The 24,021-nt window shown below is 39.4% G+C and overlaps 1 protein-coding gene across 4 annotated transcripts; it reads left to right on the top strand.

Annotated features, from left to right (window-relative positions):
• Positions 1-1,902: 1,902 nt before the first annotated feature.
• On the top strand, positions 1,903-22,381 carry LOC123601725 (glycine N-acyltransferase-like). Of its 4 annotated transcripts, XM_045485327.1 has the most exons (8): positions 2,024-2,135; positions 7,681-7,778; positions 8,593-8,600; positions 10,391-10,486; positions 13,837-13,944; positions 19,784-19,910; positions 21,288-21,459; positions 21,877-22,381. In XM_045485327.1, exons 2-8 carry the CDS (start codon positions 7,739-7,741, stop codon positions 22,277-22,279), a joined length of 954 nt encoding a protein of 317 aa, XP_045341283.1. In that variant the 5' UTR covers positions 2,024-2,135; positions 7,681-7,738; the 3' UTR covers positions 22,280-22,381. The 4 variants fall into 4 exon arrangements, with proteins under 4 accessions (XP_045341282.1, XP_045341283.1, XP_045341285.1 ...); XM_045485329.1 differs by lacking the exon at positions 7,681-7,778 and having other exon boundaries at positions 2,037-2,135; XM_045485326.1 differs by lacking the exons at positions 7,681-7,778; positions 8,593-8,600 and having other exon boundaries at positions 1,903-2,135.
• The last annotated feature ends 1,640 nt before the right edge of the window (positions 22,382-24,021 follow it).

Here is a 24,021-nt window from a genome sequence, read left to right as displayed (position 1 = left end):
ATAATTCTTTATTTAATAAAACATTTATATATGCTTACCAGGTACCAGGAGCTTGTCTAAACAATTACTGTCTAAGCCATTATAATTATTATGTATATCTAAATTAAGAAAATATATGGTCTCATTTTTGCTTCTAAGTTAGGTTTAGAAAGCTGTAAAAAGCACTGATTCCACACTAATGATCAGAAAAGGCTGGATAAACTACAACTCATACATTTTCCTGGAACTCATTAAGGACCTGCAGGCACAGGGCAACCCATGAGCCTGGATGGGAACTTCTTCAGCAAAAAGGGACACATGGATTGGGTCACTTGTGGCAGAGTAGGGCAGGGAGAGAACTTTATATTCCTCTAAACCCTACAGAGTAAGTACCATTATTTACTCCTCTTTCTAGATAGAAGAACGGAGGCATGGAAAGAGGAAATAATTTGTCCAAGGTCACACAGTAGGTATGTGGGGTCAGTCAGGATCTCAACCATGTTAGTTTGGCCCCATCGTCCTCCCTCTGAGCCACTATGCAATGCTGCTTCTATCATCATTGTCTGCACTTGCACCCAGCACCCAGAGGAAAACACATAAATACACTGAGGGCCAGTGCTCCTGAATCTCTCTCCTTGTATCTGGTCCCAAAGTACGTGAGAAGATTTATATGTATTATTTCATATAACAGAGCAAGGATAACCACCACAGAATCAAGGAAGAGCATGAAAAATTCTTGGTTACCTAATACAACAACACTTTTGGCAGCTGGGGAACCAACCTAGAGAGATTAAGAGACTAGTTTAAGATACAAGGGTGGTAGAGACCCAAATCTTGACTGACTGTTAGTGCTGAAGGAGATAGAGGTCTATAGAGGAGATAGAGGTTTTCTGGGACTGGGGCACAGGGGACACTACTCTTTTGTAATAGTCAGCCTTTATGAGACTCTACAGGGACCCAGGGGTCCACTCTGCTGACTGTCCAGGGACAGAGCAGCTTCAGTGGCCTTTGGCTTTGGAGAAAGAATAAGGAATGATTATAATGACTTCAACACCAGGAGATAAAATTGAGAATTAGTATTCTAGGAATCAAGGCTCCTAGAAAGGACAGGGAGAAATATGTGCTCTGCTGGCCCATGGACTGAAGAAGCACACAGGCTTTTTTCTACTTTTTCTCTAGACACTAGCCACCCCTGTCTCTGCCCCTCTTATGGGAATGGCCCTTCTTTCTTTCATAATGAAATCAACTACTTATGGTGAAGAAGGACGAGGGTGATGAAGGCAAGGACCAGACAGTGTCAAACTTCCCTCCTTGGTTGTTTCACACAGAGGAGCTGTGGCTCAAAATACCTTTTCTATGAATCCTCCTTCCTTTCCTGAGAATGGTAGACCAAATGCTAATGTGGATACTTCAGAGTGAGAAGGCTCTGGGTTTAAATTCCATCTAATTCAGGCACATTGAGCCTCCATTTCCTCCTCCATAATAGTGAGACTAAGAAGTGTGTACGCTGAATTATTGGGATGTTTAACTGCAGCCTCACAATAGGCAGGGAAGAGGGCACAGCTTATCGTAAAAAAAAAAAAGGAGGATCCTAAAGGCTTTAGTCACTCCACGCAAATATTTTCTGTTCTGCATACGTGTAAGGAAAGAGACCAGATTCTGCAAATCAGACCTTATCCCTATCTTTCCTATTGCCTTGTTCTGATTGCATTTTGTTAAGAATGGGAAGGGGAGGTAGACAGTATGGTTTATGCAACATGACCCCCCTTCTGACACCTGGCCTGTTGGGTTCACACAGCTTTGGATTCCAGAGTCATGGCCAGGCTGGTGGGAGCAAAGAGCAACCTGGTGTTTTGCAAAGAGAAGCTCAGGTGACACACTTCCAGCCCCTGAATTTGCATAAAGAGCTCCCACAACATGAGTCCCAGAGAGGAAGATTGGATTTCACAAGAGCTGACACCGAGAATTGTTTGCTTATGTGCAAGGTCCACATTTTGAGCCTCAGCTCAGCAATCTCTGGAGGAGACAGACCTAAACTCAGTCTGAGAAATCTTGCCAAACTGACACCATCAGAGGGAAATTTCATCGCCTGGAAGTCTGCTCTTCATTTGTTCCTGGGGACACCTGCAAAGATTGGTGTGGAGACAGCTTTCCAGGTGGGGGCTCATGCCAAAAAAAAAAAAAAAAAAAAAAGATAGTCATTGCTTTGTGACATCATCTCCACTTACATGAGATAAATCAAAATGCCCATACTGTGTTACATCAGAATATGATGGCAAACATACTTAAGGGAAAGAAATAACTTTAACTTAAGAAACCTATATCTAGCACTTACTCTGTGAAGGCTAACTTGCTAGGTACTATGAAAAATTCTTACAGGTCTCTGATTTGAACTAATAAATGAATGAGGAGAGATTTGGATGCTTTCTGGAAGCGGCGGGGGTCGGGGTGAATGGAGTCTTTAATGTGTGGAGACACTGCACATATTACCATGTTTAATCCTTCTGGTTGTATTACCAGGTAGGCAGTTTTGTTCCCTGCCTGTGATTCCTAAGAAGGTTGCCGTACTTAAAGTTAGAAAAGAAATAAGTAGATGAATACAAGCGAACTTTGTCTGATCAAGCTTCACCTTGTTGTGCTTTGCAGATAGTGTGTTTTTTCAAACTGGAGATTTGTGGTGACCCTGCATCAAGCAAGTCTATTGGCACCATTTTCCAATAGCATTTGCTTCTTTTGTGTCTCTAGGTCACAGTTTGCTAATTCTCACCAATATTTCAAACTTTTCCATTATTATTATATTTGTTGCATTGCTCTGTGATCAGTGATCTTTGGTGTTACATTTCTAATTGTTTGGGAGGTGCCACCAACTGTGTGCCTATAAGATGACAAACTTCATCAATAAATGCTGTGTGTCTTCTGACGGCCCTTAAATTGTCTCTCTCCTCCTCCTTGGGCCTCCCTATTTCCTGAGACAAACAATATTGAAATTAGGACAAGAAATCACCCAACAATGGCCTCTAAGGGTCCAAGATAAAGGAAGAGTCACATGTCTTTCACTGTGAATCAAAAGCTAGAAAAGATTAAGCTTAGTGAAGAAGGCTTACCGAAAGACAAGACAGGCCAAAAGCGAAGCCTCTTCCACCAAAGAGTTAGCCAAGTCGTAAATGCAAAGGAAAAGTTCTTGAAGGAAATAAAAAATGCTACTCAGTGAACACATGAATAATAATAAAGCAAAACACCCTTATTGCTGATATGAAGAAAGTTTTAGTTATCTGGGTAGACAATCAAATCAGCCAAAATATTTCCTTATGTCAAAGCCTAATGCAGAGCAAGGCCCTGGGTCTCTTCAATTCTATGAAGGCTGAGAGAGTTAAAGCTGCAGAAGAAAAGTCTGAAGCTAGCAGAGGTTGGCTCATGAGGTTTAAGGAAAGATGTCTTCACAACATCAAAGTGTAATGGGAAGCAGCAAGTGCTGATACAGAAGCTGCAGCAAGTTATCCACAAGATCTAGCCAAGATATTAATGAAGGCAGCTACCCTAAACATCAGACTTTCAATGTAGATGAAATAGCCTTCTGTTGGCATAAGATGCCCTCCTGGGACTTTCCTAGCTACAGAGAAGAAGTCAGTGCCTGGCTTCAAAGTTTCAAAGGATGGGTCGTCTGTCTTGTTAGGGGCTAATACAACTGGTGACTTTAATTTTTTTTTAACGTTTATTTATTTTTGAGACAGAGAGAGACAGAGCATGAACGCGGGAGGGTCAGAGAGAGGGAGACACAGAATCTGAAACAGGCTCCAGGCTCTGAGCTCTCACCACAGAGCCCAACGAGGGGCTCAAACTCACAGACCATAAGATCATGACCTGAGCCAAAGTCGGATGCTTAACTGACTGAGCCACCCAGTTGCCCCACAACTTGTGACTTTAAATTAAAACCCATGCTCATTTACATTCTGAAAATCCTAGGGCCCTTAAGAATTATGGTAAACTTATTCTGCCTGTGCTCTAGAAATGGCACAAAACAGCCTGGATTACAGCACATCTGTGCACAGTTTGCTGAATATTTTAAGTCACTGCTCAGACCTACTGCTCAGAAAGGAAGATTCTTTTCAAAATATGACTTCTCACGGACAATGCACCCACTCCCCCAAGAGCTCTGATGGACATGTGCAATGAGATTAAAGTTATTTTCATGCCTGCTAACACAACATACATTCTGAAGCCCATAAGTCAGGGACTAATTTTGACTTTCAAGTCTCATTCTTGTTATTTAAGATATAAATTTCATAAGGCTATAGTTTCCACATAAGGCTACAGTGATTCCTCTGATGGATCCTAGCAAAGTAAATTGAAAACCTTCTGGAAAAAATTCACCATTCTGGACGCCACTAAGAATATTCGTGATTCATGGGAAGCGGTCAAAATATCAACGTTAATAGGAATTCAGAAGAAGTTGCTTCCAATCCTCATGGATGACTTTGAGAGGTTCAAGACTTCAATGGAGAAGTAGCTGCAGATGTAGTGGAAAGAGCAAGAGAACTAGAATCAGAACTAGAGCCTGAAGATGGGACTGAACTGCTGCAGTCTCATAATAAAACTTCAATGGATAAAGAACTGCTTCTATGGATGAACAAAGACAGTGGTTTCTTTAGCTGGAATCTACTAGTGATGAAGATGTTGTGAAGATTGTTGAAATGACAACAAAGAGTCTACACTATTACATAAACTTAATTGCTGAAACAGAGGCAGGGTTTGAGGGATTGACTCCAATTTTGAAAGAAGTTCAGGGACATGTGAGTGGCTCAGTGGGTTAAGCATCCGATTCTTGATTTCAGCTCAGGTCATGATCTCATGGTTCAGGAGATTGAGCCCCACATCAAGCTCCTTGCTGACAGTGCAGAGCCTGCTCAGGATTCTCTTTCTCCCTCTCTCTCTCTGTCCCTCATCTGCTCACATGCATGCATGCACACTGTCTTTCTCGGTCTCTCTCACTCAAAATAAATAAATAAACTTAAAAAAATAAATAAAGAAGCTCTACTGTGGGTAAATGCCATCAAACAGCATCACATGCTACAGAGAAATCATTCGCAAAACAAGAGGTCAATCGATGTGGTAAAGTTCACAGTTGTCTTCTTTTAAGAAATTGCCACAGTCACTCAACCTTCAGCAACTGCCACTCTGATCAGTCAGCAGCCATCAATGTCAAGGCAAAAAAAAGATTATGACTCACTGAAAGCTGAGATAATGTTAGCATTTTTAAATTAAGGTTATGTACATGGGGTTTTTTTTTGCAGCATAATGCTATTTCACACTTATCACATAATGCCATTTCATCATTTTGTTTTCTTCAAATGATTGACAGGGACTTGGAAGGAGACAGAGGACACACACATAGAAAAATCAGGAACATTTGACGATCTATACATTACCCAACATGTTAAAGCAACCAAAACATAGTGAAATCTTTGTAACCTAGATATGTTTTTCCATAGAAACAAACTAATATTGGTTCCACTTTTGCAAAACCAAATCTTTCATGACCACCCTGAAAAACTAGTAGTCCTGAGGACCTAAGCTGAAAAGGAGAAGTCTCTGAGTCCAAGGAAGTCAAAGCGAACAGTGAACAATCCAGTAGGAACAAATGCCTCAGAGCTAAATATTTAAATAAGTGTCAATAACTTTTTTTTTTAATTTAAATTTTAGTTAACATACAGTGCAATATTGGTTTCAGGGGTAGAATTCAATGATTCATCACTTACATACAACACCCAGTGTTCATCATGACAAGTGCCCTCCTTAATACCCCTCACTTATCTAACCCATCCCACCAACCTGCCTCCATCAACCATCAGTTTGTTCTCTATTGTTAAGAGTCTCTTGTGGTTTCTTTCCCTCTCTTCTTCCCCTCCCTTCCCATATGTTCATCTGCTTTGTTTCTTAAATTCTACATATGAGTGAAATCATATGGTATTGCCTTTCTCTGATTGACCTATTTTGCTTAGCATAATACACTGTAGCTCCATCTACATCATTACAAATAACAAGATTTCATTCTTCTTGATGGCTGTGTAATATTCCAGTGTGTGTGTTTCTGTGTATCTCTGTGTGTGTGTGTGTGTGTGTGTGTGTGTACCACATCTTTATTCGTTCAGCAGTCAATACACATATGCGCCCTCTCCATAGTTTGGCTATTGTTGATAATGCTGCTATAAACATTATCAATAACTTCTAGTCAAAGGCCATGTAGAACACACGTGTAACCCAGCAAAGTTGGGATTTATTATCTGTTGCAACAGAAGGGAGAGCACACCATAAGGAAGGAAATGTGGTACACCTCAGTAACAGTGTCAGGAGGGACTTGACACACGATTTGAGGAAGGATTCAAGGAAGCATGGATTTGCTCTGCCTTGAATATTGTCAGAAAACACTGCAATTGTATGGAAGACTTTTGTCCATGAAGCAGGAAGAAAGATTAGGGGTAAAGAAGTGGCAGCCACTTGTTACCTGGGGAGAGTATTTGGCTGTTTTTGCAGATAAGACTGCCTTCTTGTTTTGTCCATGCTCAAACATGATTGTGGAATGATCTCGTTTTTGTCCCCTTCCATCAAGGCCATTGAATGACCTTGCCAGGTTTTGCTGTTCTGTGAAAATGTTATGTTTTGGGTGCTGCTTTTTTTCTTTCTCAAATTCATAAAACACCCTAAATGGAATGGGGATCTATTTTTAGATAAATGACCTGGGGAGCAGAAAGTAGCAGAGGGACAAGTAAGTATAGACAAGAGTGACTTTCTTCTAACATCTACATTTAGAAATTTACAACTACTGAGTCTATCAAGAAGTAATCTTGACTGTTTAAAAATAATCAGCACCATTTATTGAAAATAATATCCTATCTCCCATTTGTCTGGATATTTTTGTAGCAAATCAATTGCCCACAAATGTCTATCAATTTCTCTATTCTGTTTCTTTTTTTTTTTTTTAATTTTTTTTTTCAACGTTTATTTATTTTTGGGACAGAGAGAGACAGAGCATGAACGGGGGAGGGGCAGAGAGAGAGGGAGACACAGAATCGGAAACAGGCTCCAGGCTCTGAGCCATCAGCCCAGAGCCCGACGCGGGGCTCGAACTCACGGACTGCGAGATTGTGACCTGGCTGGTCGGATGCTTAACCGACTGCGGCACCCAGGCGCCCCTCTATTCTGTTTCATTGGTTTGTCTATCTTTATTCCAAGACCACTCCATGATGATTACCGTAGCTCTTTAGTAAGCCTTGATATCATGTAAATTTTAGAATCTGTGATTTCTACAAATAAAACTTGAAATGTTTTATGGCTAATTTGAAACTGTAGATAAATTTGGGGGATAAATGGTGACATACTAGCAATAATAAGTCTTCTGATCCTTCTTGTTTTTTGCTCCATGCATCATTGTTGATAGTTTCAATTGCTGCATCTTCAACCTCACTGATCTTTTCTTTTGGAATGTCTAATCTAGTGCTAATCACATCCACTGTATTTTTTATTTTAAATGCTGTATATATTCATTTCTATAAGTTCAATATGCATCTTTTGTAGCTTCCATTTCTCTTATCATGATGTGTCCCTCTATCTTCTTAAACATGAAGAGCAGCATTATTATAGCTTTTTAACGTCTTTGCCTGCTAGTTGCAATATATCTGCATCTACTCATTTTTATTTATTCAGGTAAAGAGAAACCTTATTTGCAAATGTTGCAAGAAGGTGAGAGAAGGACTATTGCATCATGGAGAAGCACTGTTGCAACAGAAAAAAACATTTTGATTGTAGGTCTGACAGTGTCTCCTCTGGGCCTGTCTTTACTGATTTGTGTTTGTCTTCTGCTTCTGAATCATATTTTACTGCTTCTTTCCATCGTATCAGTTTTTATTGGAGGTGAGACAATGTGAATTATATACTGTTAGTTGATAGATTTTGTTGTACTTACATTTTTAAGTACGTTTTGTTCTGGTGTGCAATTAAGTTATTGGAATCAGATGGATCATTTCAAGACTTTCTTTTAATCAGTGCAGGGTGAATTTAGAACAGACAAGTCTGAATTTAACCCCCTTGTTGAGCTTCTTACTCAATGCCCTTATGCTACAAGGTCTTTTCACTTCAATAAACTATTCCCAGATTTGTGTCAGCTATAAGAATTTTTCCACCTGATCTTTTCCAGTGGTTCTCTCCCTAGGCCAAAGCCCAAGGTAGTTTCCCCTTATACAGTTCAGTGATGAGCCAAAGACTCTAGGAGACTGCTCTTTCCCAAAGATCTCCAGAACTCTCTCTCATTCTCCCTCTCTCTCCCTCATTTTCCCTCTCTCATGCATTCTCTCTCCTTCTCGTTCTCCCTCTCTCTCTTTCTCCCTCTCTGCTTTGTCTCTTTCTCAAGTTCCACACTGGCCTCTACTTCTATATGCTCAAGTCATTGAGACCCCAGTGATCTGGTCAGGCTCCATTTCCCTGAGCTGCAGTCTTCCAACAATAAGCTATGCAATCATTAAACTCACCTTTTCTTTTTTCCTTTTCTTGGGGATAGTGGCTCTGCTCTGTGCAATGCTGTTTTATTTACTGTTTAGTTTTGTCTTTTTTTTTTTTCAGGTGAGGAGGTAAATCCAGATCCTGTTATGCTCTCTTGGCCAGAAGTAGAAGCCTCCTCCGTGCTGTTGTAAAATCAGCTACCCAGTTCTGACCTGGAGCATGGAATCTCACACACAGCCAGTTTTAATGCAACATTCTCTCTGAACACTTCTTTGGTTCCTTCACTTAGAAGTGATGTTGTATTCCTCCAGGGATCCTGGTTCCAAAATAGAACGCTGTGACACAGCCCTTTCTGCTTTTTCATGTAGTTGGGGTTTTATAGAATGTTTTGGTAAATCCCAATTTCACGCAGTGAATCAAATATGTAAAAATGCTATTTTTATTCTACCTCGTAATCCGTACAAATGCAAGACAGATGCAAGAGTGAGACACAGTAAGGTTAAAAAAAATAGGGTGAAAATACCAGCTTGGAATATAGCTTGGAAATTTTTTAAAAGGTTGTTTATATTTTAGACCATGTCCAAATGCCCACATTAAAAATATTGCGGCAAAATGTACTGCAATAAACAGCACTTTAACTCAGGTGGCAAGGAGGAAGAGGAAGAAAGGAGGGGATGAAAAAGGACAGGAAGGAAGAGGAGAGGGAGGAGGAGTAATTAACATGTTCAGTGCTTTTATACAAGAGATACTCTTTTTCTTTTTAGTGGGCTCCATGCCCAACATGGAGCTTGAACTCATGATCCCAAGATCAAGAGTCACATTCTGTACTGACAGCCAGCCAGGAGCCCCTGACAGATACTATTCCAAGCACTTATTGACTCCTTTAATGTAATAACTCAGTTAACCCTAAAAAAAAGTCTGTAAGTTAGATGGTGCTGTTATCCCATCCACCTTCGAAGTGTGAAAATCAATAAAAGGAATCCTTTAGAATGGAGTCAGGAAGCCAGCAGCGGGGAGCTATTGCCATACAACTACTGCCTGCATTCACCGCAGACCCAACAGGAATAGAGCACCTTCCAAATTCCATTTTATTTATAATTATTTTTTTAATATAATTTATTGTCAAGTTAGCTAACATACAGTGTACACAGTGTGCTCTTGGTTTGGGGGGGAGGGTAGATTCCTATGATTCATTGCTTCCAAATTCCATTTTACTCTAGCTACTACTTTCCTACTGAGCAGACAGGTTTCCTCCTCCCTTCAGCAACAGCCCAGCCAATGAGAGACAGTCACCACTCAGCCAAGAAAAAGCCCTGATACTGGGAACTCCACCTTTCTACCAATGGACTTTTTGTTTATAACAGTCCTCTTCCTCTCCTTTTTATAAAAGAATGTTCCTCTCTTTTGTTCTCCAGACTTGCTTATAATTTTCTATAGCTTCGTTATCTGGTATTGCAATTCTCTGCTATTTCCAAATAAGCCATTTTTGATGGTAAGATAGTTTTATTTTTGAGGTTAACAGAGGCAAGCAAGGCACAGAAAGAGTAAATAACTTTCACAATGTTATACGGCTTATTACTGGTGGTGTCACAAGAATCACTAATGGCAACTAAATTTCAAAAGATGTTATATGTACTTAAAAATGCACTTGTTAACCTAAAATGAAACAGATGGCTGGAATGCATTGAAGTGTAAGAAAGTGAGTTTAAAAATGTGTAAATCCTCCCATCCCCCATGCATTCTACCAGTCTTGTCCTTCCTTGGAGTTGGTGAGAGCTAGTGAAGACTTTACTGAAGGTGACACAGATGAAGAGACACTGAAGGGGGACCTCGCCATTAGAAGAGAACTCACTACTCATATTTCTGAATCTCTTCCAGCTTCTTCTCATTCCTAGCTGTTTCCTGTTTCTCTCTTTAGGCTAAGGTACCTTCCATGATGTTCCCACTGCAAGGTGCGCAAATGCTGCAGTCACTGGAGAGGTCCTTGAGGAAGAGCCTTCCTGAATCCTTAAAGGTGACAATGGAAAATTCTGGGTGGAGAGTAAGGAATAGAAACCCCATGAGTCAAGAAGAAAAGAGACTAACATTGAGCCTCTGTTCTGTGTCCAGCATTAGTCCATGTTTTTTCTAGCTTAGTTTGCATTACCTCTCTAGAAGTTATTTGCTACTATGTCTGTGTTACTGATGAGAAGATGGATCTCAGTTAGGGTGATTTAGCCAATATCACACAAATAGTGAGTTGCAATGCCATGGCATGAACACAGGTATGCCTGGAACTTTACCAGCTTTTGCTCTGTCATTCATAAAGTGTTCCCTTGCTCCTTTCCAAAAAACATTCCATAATAACATTGGTGTTTTGTCCAGGGTTTTCCTCAAAAGTTGGCTGAGACTACATATTAGTGTTAAAATTGTTCTTCTTAAAAGAACACTCGCTAGGTGAGAGGTTAACCATCAAGAGTCTTCTCTAAAATTAATAAGGAGTCCATTCCAATTTTGACTTAAATTTCCCAATTTCCCTGAGCTGACTGCATATCAGGCTATTTTATGGTGTCTCCTTTAACCTAGTGTCTCCTTTAACCTAGTACAACTAGGTGTCTCCTGTAACCTAGTACAACTGATTAGAAATCTCAGAATTAACTAAGATGTACACGTAAATACTTACATCCAGAACTGTGCAAGAGCAACTCTAGTGATAGGGTATGGTACTTGCTTGTGTTTTTTTTAGCAACCAAAGGCATAGGGTCCATGTGTGTGTGTGTGAGTGTGAGTGTGTGTGTGTGTTAGAGGACAGTTACTTTTCCTTAAAAAAAAAACTCTGTAGACATAGAAATTAGATTTTTACTATTTTATAAGACATTCCTACAAGATGCATACAATTTAGATAAGATAAATGCATTTGCCTCCTTTACTCCCTTATAGCTCTGCTACTCCCTTCTTTCAGTGTAAGGAGAAAAATATTAGCATTATTTTATTTGTATATCACAAGGCTTAATTTTCTTTAATTTATTTTATTTATTTTTTAAGGCTTAATTTTCAATTATTAGAAACAGACTAATGAAATAACTGTTCTTTAGTTCCTACTAAAAAAAATGACTTCTTCCACAGCTAACCCTTAAATATGCGAGTTCACTTATATTCACTTGGATTTTTTTCAACAAATATAGCACACTACTGTAAATGGATTTTCTCTTCTTTGTAATCTGATTAATAACATCTTCTTATGTCTAGCTTACTTTATTTTAAGAATACAGTATATAACATACTGTACATCTTAATCAGCTGCTTAAATCATTGGTAAGACTTTTGGTCAATTGTAGGTGATTTGTAGTTAAGTTTGGGGGTAATCAAAAATTCTAGACAGATTTTCCACTGCAAGTGGGGGATCAGTGCCCCCCAACCCCCATGTTGTTCAAGGGTCAACTGTGATCTAAAACTAAAGTCAACCACGTTAGTAGATTCCTACTACCATTAATCTCTACCACCCACTATTTAACTCCTTTCAGTTCATAATCCTTAAGATCCAGGCAACCTTACAGAGAGACAATCAATTCTGTGGGGTTGGGAGGGAGGTTACATCAGTTAGAAACTCTATAAACAGTTGCCTAAGATATTTTTATGGTGAATAGTTATTTTTAACAATTCTTCAGGCCAAAGTTTTTTTTTTCCCATGAATTTAGTGTAGAATTTTGTCACTTAAATTTCTCTTTACTGCTTATGTTAAGTTGAGCCCAAATATTTTGAGAAAATGGTGCATTCCAAGTGTCCTTTCTTGGAAGATCTCCGTTGTAAGATAAGGTGGCCCTAATAGCACCTTCAATTTTTGGTTGCATATTAAAGACATACATTGCCCCCTAATTAAAATCCAGAATATGTGTAGTACTTGTAATGGATGTATAACCTAAAATTCAATACTTATTTGAGTCTCAGTTGAGAAAAAGCCCAGCCATTCCTCTTAGTGCTAGATATTAAATACATTTTAGTGCGTGTATCAACTCCAGTGGAGTCAACTTAGAGTAGCTGCCTGGTATGTTCTGAACTGAGCAGGAAAAAAGAAATTTTTTTAATTAATTAGGCCATGGGAATAACAAAGAGTAACAGTTCTACGTATTTTCAGATTCTATAATGGATAATAGTATAGTGTAAATCAGTTTTACAGGGCCCAAATGCAAATATGTAAAAATACAATGTCTGTATTTTCCCAAATTATGCTGAACTCTATATCAAGCCTCCACTCATGGCTGAAAACAAAATAAATTCAGATAAATTCAGTCAACTGAGCTTTCTCCCCCCTTCTCTTTGTCTAACATCAATAGTTTATGTGGGGTGGAGAGCGGCAGGGGGAAAGATACAGGCATAGTTCTTAGTCATCATGTATCCAAGGTGGAAATATTAAAGCATATACCATCTTTTTGACCTCAGGTCATTGGCATGCTTCCATGCTGGTATCTGCAGAGGCTTCATGTTCACAGTTGCCCATGCTAGTATCTGCTGCTGCATTCCAATCCCCCAAACCACAAAAACACAATGTCCACAAGACTTGTTCTCATTCATTCTCTCCCCACCTTCCTGTCTCTCAACAGCCTGCACAACACAAATGGGGGTAGGGGGATCCAAGACTGGACTTGGACCCCAGGCCATGGGACCACACAGCACATTCTGTTGAGCACTATGCTGTAGCCTGTTTGTTGGTAGAAGTTCATTTAATCTTTCCAGAGAATAACGTGGTCATTTATGTTAAGAAGTTTTAAACATGTGCATAACATTTGAACCAGCAACTACTCTTCTAAATATTCTAAGAAAATATCAGGAGCCTATGCAAATTTTCTGTCAAGCATGCTCTAATTTGTCAAAGTGAAAAGCTGGAAACAGCTGAAATGACCATCAATAAGCAAATAAATGAACTGTGATATATCCGTACGATGGAATCCTATGCAGCCATCATAAAACAATTGAAAATGTGTTTATGAACATAAAAATATGCTCACAATGCATTCGGGGGGAGGGAACATGTATCAGATCATTTAATTTTTGTAAAATTGTGTCTATGTGTATGAGTAGAAGAAAATCTTGAAGGAGAGAATTTTAAATCCTAAAATGAAGAATGGTATTCTTAAAATCAAATTTTATCTGGCCAAACATTTTACTATATGCATGTATGATTCATATTGGGTGGGGAGAAAAAGCTCTTCTCATTTGAGGTTAAAAAAAAATGTAGTACATGGAGATTGTTTGACCTAGATGCCCTACTTGACCCTTTTCCAACATAAAATTTCATGATAGAAATGATCCTTGTCCTGACCAAACAAGGCACGTTAGCAGTCCTACCTAACAAGCTGACCCTCTCCCTTTCTTGGGATGCTGCAGGTTTATGGGACTGTCTTCCACATGAACCAGGGAAACCCATTCAAGCTGAAGGCTCTAGTGGACAAGTGGCCTGATTTTAACACAGTGGTTATCCGCCCTCAGGAGCAGGTAAGGTGCCAGACGTGGAATGAATATGCCTCTGTGTTCATTTTTGCTGTGTACCTGCCATGTGCCTGACAATATGGCAGCCCAGAGATACAGAAATGAATTGTGTGACGGAAAGTAAGTCCCTCTCTTCAAGGAGCTCAGAGCCTTGGAAGAAAAGATCAATAAGCAAATAAATTCCAATATAGAGTGAAGTGTGTGGGAAGAGAAGATGTACAACACAGAAATAGCGAAAGCTGATTCAACAACGGAGGCTGGAGATGAAGGTTAAGGTCCAAGACACTTCCCGACAGGAGGTTTTATCTGCACTGGATCTTGTACATATTTTGTAGATACTGTTAGGCTGACAAAAAAAAGAGGACATTCCAACAGAGAAAACACAAGGGGCAAAGATAGGAAGGTGTGAGACAGTACAGTGAGTTAGGACAATTATAAAAAGCAAACTTATAATACTATAATCGCCATATGCATTTTGAGGAAACATTTAAAAACTAGCAAAACTAAATAGTAAACACATTTCAAAGACAAAAATTCACAAGCTTATTTTTAAACATTCAGTAAAATTATAAATTTATAAAAATACAAATATACCTTTCATAGAAATAAAAAGTTATTTGAAAACCACTAAGTTAAACAATATATAAAGAAATCTGTATTAGTAGTAACAACTGAACTGAAATAAAATTATTTGATCTTTTATCTTAAATGTGATCTTAAGTAATAAAATGTATTAGTGGATATCCTTGCTGACTTGTCAGCGTATTTTTGGGCAACATTTTCCAACCATTTTTTAAAAAGCTTTTGAATTCTGCACTGAGTTGTGGTAATATTTTCTTGTGCCTCCTACTTCCCAATAATCTCATCTGTTTAGTAAGTTGAGAGGGTCTTCTTAAATAAGTACTCTCTTTATTTTTCTGGACTACCGTTTGTTTAACTATAGCATTGTTTTAAGGAAGCATTTCTAATTGGTTTTCATCTTCTTTGGCTTGAGTATAGATGGAGATTTTAATCCATAAGTATCTATAACTAAATTTAATACTGTGATGTTCATGGTTGGCATGTTCTGCAACTATTTGAACTGTTTATTACATGCATTCTTGCAACAGAAGTTTTGTTTTTCCTTGTCAATTGTTTTTCTCTTCTTCCCACTGAGAATAATAGAAGTATAGAAGAATGCTTCCTAATAATTGTGTCTTTGTTTGATTTGAAATTTTAATGTAATACGTGGGTAGAGAGCAGTATTGCTATGCAATTTTCCATCATAAATTGAATACCTGAATCTCTCCTCCTGACCTCATGATTTAAATGATTCAGGAATAATTGTAATGCACCAATGAAAATACCAACATTTTAGCACTTAAAAAATATCACAGTATATCTCACATTTTGGTCCTAAATACATTTTGAATGGATTTTTGTGTATGGTATAAGAAAGTGGTCCAGTTTCATTCTTTTCCATGTAGCTGTCCAGTTTTCCCAACACCACTTATTAAAGAGACCATCCTTTTCCCATTGGATACACTTTCCTGCTTTGTCATAGAACAATGGACTGCATAAGCATAAGTTTACTTCTTTTCTTTCTCAAGACTGCTTTTGCTTTTCAGGGTCTTTGTGGTTCTATACAAATTTTAGTGTTATTTGTTCCAGTTCTGTGAAAAATGCTATTGGTATTTTGATTTGGATTGCACTGAGACTATACGTTGCTTTCGGTAGTATGGACATTCTGATGATATTAATTCCTCCGCCCCATGAACGTGGAATATCTTTTCCTTTGTGTCATCTTCAATTTCTTTCATCAATATTTCATAATTTTCACAGTACAGGTCTTTCACTTCCTAAGTTTATTCCTAGGTATTTTTATTTTTTCTGATGCAATTGTAAATGGAATTGTTTTCTTAATTTCTCTATTACCTAATTGTTAGTGTATAGAAACACAACCAATTTCTGTGAATTCTGTATCCTGGAACTTTAATGAATTCATTTATTACTTTTAATAGTTTGTGGGTGAAGTCTTAGGGTTTTCTTTGTATAGGATTATAGCACCTGTAAATAGTGACAGTTTAACTTCTTCTTTACCAATTTGGATGCCTTTTCTTTTTTTTCTTGCTGGATTGCTATGGTTAAAACTTCCAGTATTTTGTTGAATAAAAGTGGCAAGAGTGTAAATCCTTGTCTTCTCTTCCTGACCTTACAGGAAAAGTTCTCAGTTTTTTACCATAAGGAGTTAATATCCAAAATACATAAAGAACTTATATAACTAAAGACCAAAACCCAAAGAATCCAATTTAAAAACAGACATAAATACATGAAAGACCCAATGCTAATACCATCCTCAATGGGGAAAAACTGAAAGCTTTACCCCTAAGGTCAGGAATAAGACAGGGATGTCCACTCTTGCCACTGTTATTCAACATAGTATTGGAAGTCTTAGCCTCAGCAATCAGACAACACAAAGAAATAAATGGCATCCAAATCGGCCAGGAGGAGGTCAAACTTTCACTCTTTGCAAATAACATAATATTCTATATGGAAAACCCAAAAGATTCTACCAATAAATTGCTATAACTGACCCATGAATTCATCGGCAAAGTGGCAGGATATAAAATCAATGCACAGAAACCGGTTGTATTCCTATACACCAACAATGAAGCAACAGAAAGAGAAATCAAGGAATCAATCCCATTTACAATTGCACCAAAAACCATAAAATACCTAGGAATAACTCTAACTAAAGAGGTGAAAAATCTATACACCAAAAACTATAGAAAGTTTATGAAAGAAATTGAAGAAGACACACAAAAAATGGAAAAACATTCCATGCTCCTGGATAGGAAGAACAAATATTGTTAAAATGTTGATACTACCCAAAGCAATCTACATATTCAATTCTATACCTATCAAATAACACCAGCATTCTTCACAGAGCTAGAACAAACAATCCTAAAATTTGTATGGAACCACAAAAGCAATCTTGAAAAAGAAAACCAGAGCAGGAGGCATCACAATCCGGATTTCAAGCTGTAATACCAAGCTGTAATTTTCAAGATAGTACGGCAATGGCACAAAAACAGACACTCAGATCAATGGAACAGAATAAAGAACCCAGAAATGGACCCACAAATGTATGGCCAACTAATCTTTGACAAAGCAGGAAAGAATATCCAATGGAATAAGGACAGTCTCTTCAGCAAGTGGTGCTGGGAAACCTGGACAGTGACATGCAGAAAAATGAACCTGGACCACTTTCTTACACCATACACAAAAATAAACTCAAAATGGATGAAAGACCAAAATGTAAGACAGGAAGCCATCAAAATCCTAGAGAAGAAAGCAGGCAAAAACCTCTTTGACCTTGGCCACAGCAACTTCTTACTCAACACATCTCCAGAGGCAAGGGAAACAAAAGCAAAAATGAACTATTGAGACCACATAAAAATAAAAAGCCTGCACAGCGAAGGGAACTTCAGCAAAACTAAAAGGCAACCAATGGAATGGGAGGAGATATTTGCAAATGACATATCAGATAAAGGGTTAGTATCCAAAATCTATAAAGAACTTAATCAAACTCAACACCCAAAAAAACAAATAATCCAGTGAAGAAATGGGCAAAAGACATGAATAGACACTTCTCCAAAGAAGACATCCAGATGGCCAACTGACACATAAAAAATGTTCCACATCACTCATCATCAGGGAACTACAAATCAAAACCACAATGAGATACCACCTCACACCTGTCAGAATGGCTAACATTAACAACTCAGGCAACAACAGATGTTGGTGAGGATACAGAGAAAGAGGATCTCTTTTGCATTATTGGTGGTAATGCAAGCTGATGCAGCCACTCTGGAAAACAGTATGGAGGTGCTTCAAAAAATTAAAATTCTAACTACCCTATGACCCAGCAATTGCACTACTAGATATTTACCCAAAGGATACAGGTGTGCTATATCAAAGGGGCACATGCACCCCAATGTTTATAGCAGCACCATCAACAATAGCCAAAGTATGGAAAGAGCCCAAATGTCCATCGATGGATGAATGGATTAAGAAGATGTGGGGTATATGTATATTAGTATATATATACACACACACATATATATGATGTGTATATATATTTATATTTATTTATGTTTATACACACACAAACACACACACACACACACACACACACACACACACACACACACACTGGAGTATTACTCAGCAATCAAAAAGAATGAAATCTTGCCATTTGCAACTACATGGATGGAACTAGAGGGTATTATACTATGCGAAATTAGTCAGAGAAAGACAAATATCATATGACTTCACTCATATGAGGACTTTAAGACACAGAACAGATGAACATAAGGGAAGGGAAGCAAAAATAATATAAAAACAGCGAGGGAGACAAAAATATGAGACTCTTAAATATGGAGAACAAACAGAAGGTTACTGGAGGGGATGTGGGAGGGGTGATAGGCTAAATGGGTAAAGGGCATTAAGGAATCTACTCCTGAAATCATTGTTGCACTATAAACTAACTAACTTGGATGTAAATTTAAAAAATAAATTAAATACAATTTAAAAAAGAAAAGAAAAAAATAGGACAACATGAATTAGATATTTTCCCAAAAAAGACATACACATAGCCCAGAAACATGAAGGATCCTCAACATTACTAATCACCAGGGAAATACAAATCAAAACCATAATGAGGTATCACCTTACAGCTGTCAGAATGGCTATAGTCAAAAAGACAAGAAACAAGTGTCGGCGAGGATGTGGAGAAAAAGGAACCCTCGTGCACTGTTGGTGGAAATGCAAATTGGTATAGTCACTGTGGAAAACAGTAAGGATGTTCTTCAAAAAAATTAAAAATAGAGGGGCATGTGGGTGCTTCAGTCAGATGAGGGTTTGACTCTTGATTTCAGTTGAGGTCAAGATCCCAGGGTCGTGGGATCGAGTCCCACATGGGGCTCCATGCTCAGCATGGAGCCTGCTCAGGATTCTCTCTCTCCCTCTGCCCCTTTCCCCTGCTTGTGCTCTCTCTCTAAAATAAAAAAAAAAAATAGAAAAAAAAATAAAACTAGAAATACCATACGACCCAATAGTTCTACTACTGGGTATTTACCCAAAGAAAACAAAAACACAAATTTGAAAAAATATACACACCCCTATGTTTATAGCATTATTTACAATAGCCAAGATGTGGAAGCAACCCAAATGTCCACCGATAGAAAAATGGATAAAGAAGATGTAGTGTACACACACACACACACACACACACACACACACACACACAGTGGAGTATTACTCAGCCATAAAAAGAATGAGATCTTGCCCTCTATGACAACATGGATGGACCTAGAGGGTGTTATGCAAAGTAAAATAAGTCAGACAGAGAAAGACAAATACTGTATGATTTCCCTCATATGTGGAATCTAAGAAACAAATGAACAAACAATAATCAGAAACAGACGCATAAATACACAGAACAAACTGGTGGTTGCCAGAAGGAAGAGGGCAGAGGGATGGGCAAAATGGGTGAAGGGTAATGGGAGATACAGGCTTCCTGTTACAGCATGAATAACTCATACTATAAAAGGTACAGCATAGGGAATATAGTCAGTGGTGGTGTAATAGTGTTATATGGTGACAGATGGTAGCTATACTTGTGAGCACAGCATAAAGTATAGACTTGTTGAATCCCTATATTGTACACCTGAAACTATTGTAACATTGTGTGTCAACAATATTTCAATGTTAAAAACTCACAGTATAGTGGAATTTAGAAAAAAGTATTGCAATAGTGAAATATAAGTAATTTGTTTTATTTCCCTTTTCCCAATGATCATAGGAGATGACAGATGATCTTGATCACTACACCAATACTTACCAAATCTACTCCAAGGACCTCAAGAACTGTCAGAAATGTCTTGTCTCACCAGAAGTCATCAACTGGAAACAGCATTTGCAGATCCAAAGTAAGAGAAATGGGATGGGTGCGGACTCACTTCTCTGTCCTGAACAATTTTCCCTATGACTCATATCTCCTGCCCCCAAGCTCCAGACCCTCAGCCTGCTGCCAAGTTTTTAACTCCCTCATAAAGGGAGAAAAAAACACCTTCAAAGCTTGCAAAAAATGGGCTTCATATAGGGGAACATAATATAATTCCTGGATAGCCAACGATTTATGGCATATTTTGTAGACATATGCAGGATCCCTTAGGGTAACTGGGTACCAAAGCAGGGCTTCATCCAAGGCCTTCCATTCCTGGAATGAGAATGATGACTTGTGCCATAAAGCACCTCCCAGATCATAAAGGACAACTGTCATGGTGTGGATATGCTCCCCCCCACCCCCTCAGAGTCAGACTCCCTAGGATGGCATCTGCCTGTTACTTGCTATGTGATCCTAGCCACATGACTTATCCTCCTGGAGACCATGACTTTTATATACATAAATGAGGATAACAATAGTTCCTAGAACACAGGGGCATTGAAAAGACTAAATGAAATATTGAATAGGGATTTCTTACTATAATACCTGGATGTGTAGTTGACTTTTGCTGCATAATTCTGTGAATCAACAGTTTGTATTAGGCTTTGCAAGGCAGGTCTTCTGGTCTCTCTTGGGCTTACTCATACAATTGCCATCAGTTGATGGGTGGACTATGGCCTGATTGCTCTAACATGGCCTCAGTCACATGTCTGAATGATGGTTCTGGCTGTCAGCGTTGGCTGCCATGGTGATGGAATGATAGGAGCACCTGACCTCAGCAGGCTAGCCTAGGCCTATTTGTATGGTATTGGTTTCAAAGTAATTGAGATCACAAGGAGAGGGCAAGCCCCGATGTGCAAGCACTTTTAAGCTTCTCCCTGCATCAAGTTCATTCTTCCCCATTGCCAAAGCAAATCATATGGCCAAGGTCAGATGCAGTGCAGGCGAGGACTACCCCAAGGAATGGATACAAGGAGATGTGGGCAAATATAGGCCATTACTGCAACAATCTACTACACTGGGAACATAGTAAGTACACAATGGATATTGGCTACTACTTTTTTAAAAAAAACTCCTCTCCTTTAATTATCAAAACTACATGATTATGTAGCCCAGAAAACCTGGTTCCAGTCTCACTTTGCCACCAATGGCTTAATGAATTTCTGGGCATGTTTTCCCTTACATAAAACAGGGAAAATTGCACAAATCCTGACTACTTGACTCTGGTTACACAGCAGCAGCACTGAGCCCAGAACCTAGGTTCTCTGACTGTAAATGCCAGACACTTCCTACTCCAATGGGGAGCTTCTCCACAGCATGTACTTATTAAATCATTGTCTCTCCTTATAATCCCATCTAGGTTCACAGCCCAGCCTGAATGAGGTGATACAAAATCTTGCAGCTACTAAATCCTTCCAAGTCAAGCAAACACATTGCATTCTCTATATGACGGCTGAGACGGTAAAGAAACTAATTCCTTCCCTGCTGGAGGGAAAGAACTTATCACCCAACAGTGGCAAACCCAAGGCCATGTGAGTTTGATACAAATCACTCTGCATCACTTACTGCTCTCAGTACTGAGACAGCCTCCCATTTTCCCACCCTGCTTCCACTCTGGCCTGTGTGCAGTCAATATTCTTCAAAACAGTCAGAGTAATCTTTTCTTAAGATGTAATTCATACCATATTCCTCCTTTGCTTAAAATACTCCACCATTTCTTTTCTCATCTGGAATATATCCGATTTCTGCCAGCTTCTTCGACCTATCCTGTTCTTCCTGCTCACTCATTCCAACAACAGTGGACTTTTCCATCCCTTTGTCATCACAAACTCACCTACACTCCAGGGCTTTGTGTTTCTTATTTCCTCTACCTACTCTGCCTCTCAAAACAGTAGAGGGAAGAACAAATAAAAACCTCCATACTCACAGACTTTGCTTTTCCTCCGTAGCTGCCAAGAGATGTTTAAACCCTCCTCCCTGGATGTTACCCACGCTGCCTTGGTGAATAAATTCTGGCATTTTGGCGGCAATGAGAGGAGCCAGAGATTCATTGAGCGCTGTATCCAGAACTTCCCCACCTTCTGCCTGCTGGGGCCTGAGAGGACGCCTGTATCCTGGAACCTGATGGACCAGACAGGAGAGTTACGGATGGCGGGTACCGTGCCTGAGTACCGGGCCCACGGCCTTATCACCCAAGTCATCTATTCCCATAATCACTATCTAAACAAACTTGGCTTCCCCATATATTCTCACGTTGACAAGAGTAACAAAAATATGCAGAAAGTTTGTAACAGACTTAATTATTTCACCATACCCTGTGGCTGGAACCAGTGGCACTGTGTGCCCCTGTGAAGCAGCCCTGCACAGAAGACCATGTCAGATAGGCCTGGGAAGACAGAAAGAATAAGTTATAATTGTAATCATCAGTAAAGGAATGGCACTGTTTGGGCTCCAGGGAAGCAGTGTGATTGGTCAGCAAGACCACCCCAGTCCCTGCACTCGAACTGCAGATGGGATTCCTTTAGATTTATCACTATGAAGCAGCCCAGGTACTCCCTCAGTGGGCCCCACATAATTTAGCCTCCCACACTTCTGGGATCTCTGTGATGCTCCTTCATCAGCTACCTGGTGCCCCAAATAGCTTCTCCTAGAATTCCTAGTACACGGATTGGTAGAGCCCTGCCAAATCTTCCAGGGAGGGGTAATATTTTCTGGGCATTATAACCTACTCCTCTTTCTTTCTATGGCCTTTTCCTTAGTACTCAGCAAGCATATTCTGCTCATTAGGTCTGGAGAGATTATCTTTTCCTCTGATTACTGCTTTAGAGATACACTAAATATATACAAGTACATAGGAGAAATTAGGTTAAATGTGATACACATGATATAGCAGAGAGGGTTAATAAGACAAAGACTTAATGTTAGCCTGTCTGTCCCCTCCTCACACTCACACCAGGGAAAATGGTTCAATATTGTTTCTAAAATTTTTTTCATGTTTGTTTGTTCTTGAGAGAGACAGACAGACAGAGCACAAGTGGGGAGGGGCAGAGAGAGAGACCTAGAATCCAAAGCAGGATCCAAGCTCTGAGATGTCAGCACCAAGCCCAACGCCGGGGCTCGAACCCACAAACTGTGAGATCATGACCTGAGCCAAAGTTGGATGCTTAACCGACTGAGCCACACAGGTGCCCTGGCTCAATATTGTTTCTAAAAGCAGACCTTCCTAAACCCACCTGAAACCCCAGACAATAAAAAGATTTTGTGTTTCACTGTATAGGTTGAAACAAAGTGATTCATAATGGAGAGCGCATGGGTGAGTTTATGGAGAGAGAGAAGTAGGAGTGCCAAGACCTAGGGAGTGGATATTAACTGAGAGAGACAGAAGGTGATGGGGAGGGCATGGTTACCCATTGCCCCCACTTGCCCTCGGCACGTTATTTCAGGATGCCTGGATTCTGTGAAGTTCTGATAATTGTCTCATGGGAGAGTCTAGTTGGGAGTGTGGAGGGATATTCTTCCTGGTGGTGACAGGTGAGCTGGGAGGGGTCCTTGCCCCAACAGTTCAAAAGAAATAGCAAAGAGAACACTGGAATGAAGGTAATCACCTGGATTAAGAACCTGTTTCCTTCTGGTCCACCTAAGCCTGGCATTAGGCTACAGATTGAGAATGAAGTCCCTCCAACCCTCAGAAACTGACTGAGGTTTAATTTCTTGGTGAGTTAGGGTTTCTCAACCTTGGCACAATGGACATTTTAGGCTGGACAATTCTTTGTTGTGGGGTGAGGGCTGTCTTGTGCATTTTTAGAATACTTAGTAGCACCCCTGGCCTCCATCCACTAGATGCCAGTAGCACCTTCTGTCCCAGTTATGACAACTAAAAATGTCTGCAGATATTGATAAATGTGCCTTGAAGGCAAAGTCACCTGTGACTGAGAGCCAGTGGTCTAGAGGAAGGATTCTCAAATTTGAGCCTGCATCAGAATCACAGACTGTGATTTAACTGTCAGACCTGTTAAAACACAGACTGTGAGGCCTATCTCCTAAGTTTCTGATTCAGTAGATTTTGGGTAGAGCTCCAGAATTTAAATTTCTAA

The sequence above is a fragment of the Leopardus geoffroyi genome, chromosome D1 (genome assembly GCF_018350155.1).
Source record: "Leopardus geoffroyi isolate Oge1 chromosome D1, O.geoffroyi_Oge1_pat1.0, whole genome shotgun sequence".
NCBI classification, from domain to species: Eukaryota; Metazoa; Chordata; class Mammalia; order Carnivora; family Felidae; genus Leopardus; species Leopardus geoffroyi.
Note: the sequence above shows the minus strand (reverse complement) of the source record. Positions and strands in the feature narration are given on the sequence as shown.

What these genes read in the sequence shown, in the direction of transcription:
- LOC123601725 (XM_045485326.1), top strand. Translation starts at nt 1,956, where the DNA reads ATGTGCAAGGTCCACATTTTGAGCCTCAGCTCAGCAATCTCTGGAGGA. An exon ending in GCCTTCCTGAATCCTTAAAG is followed by an intron (nt 10,487 to 13,836) that starts GTGACAATGGAA and finishes GGGATGCTGCAG; the next exon opens with GTTTATGGGACTGTCTTCCA. An exon ending in TTATCCGCCCTCAGGAGCAG is followed by an intron (nt 13,945 to 19,783) that starts GTAAGGTGCCAG and finishes CAATGATCATAG; the next exon opens with GAGATGACAGATGATCTTGA.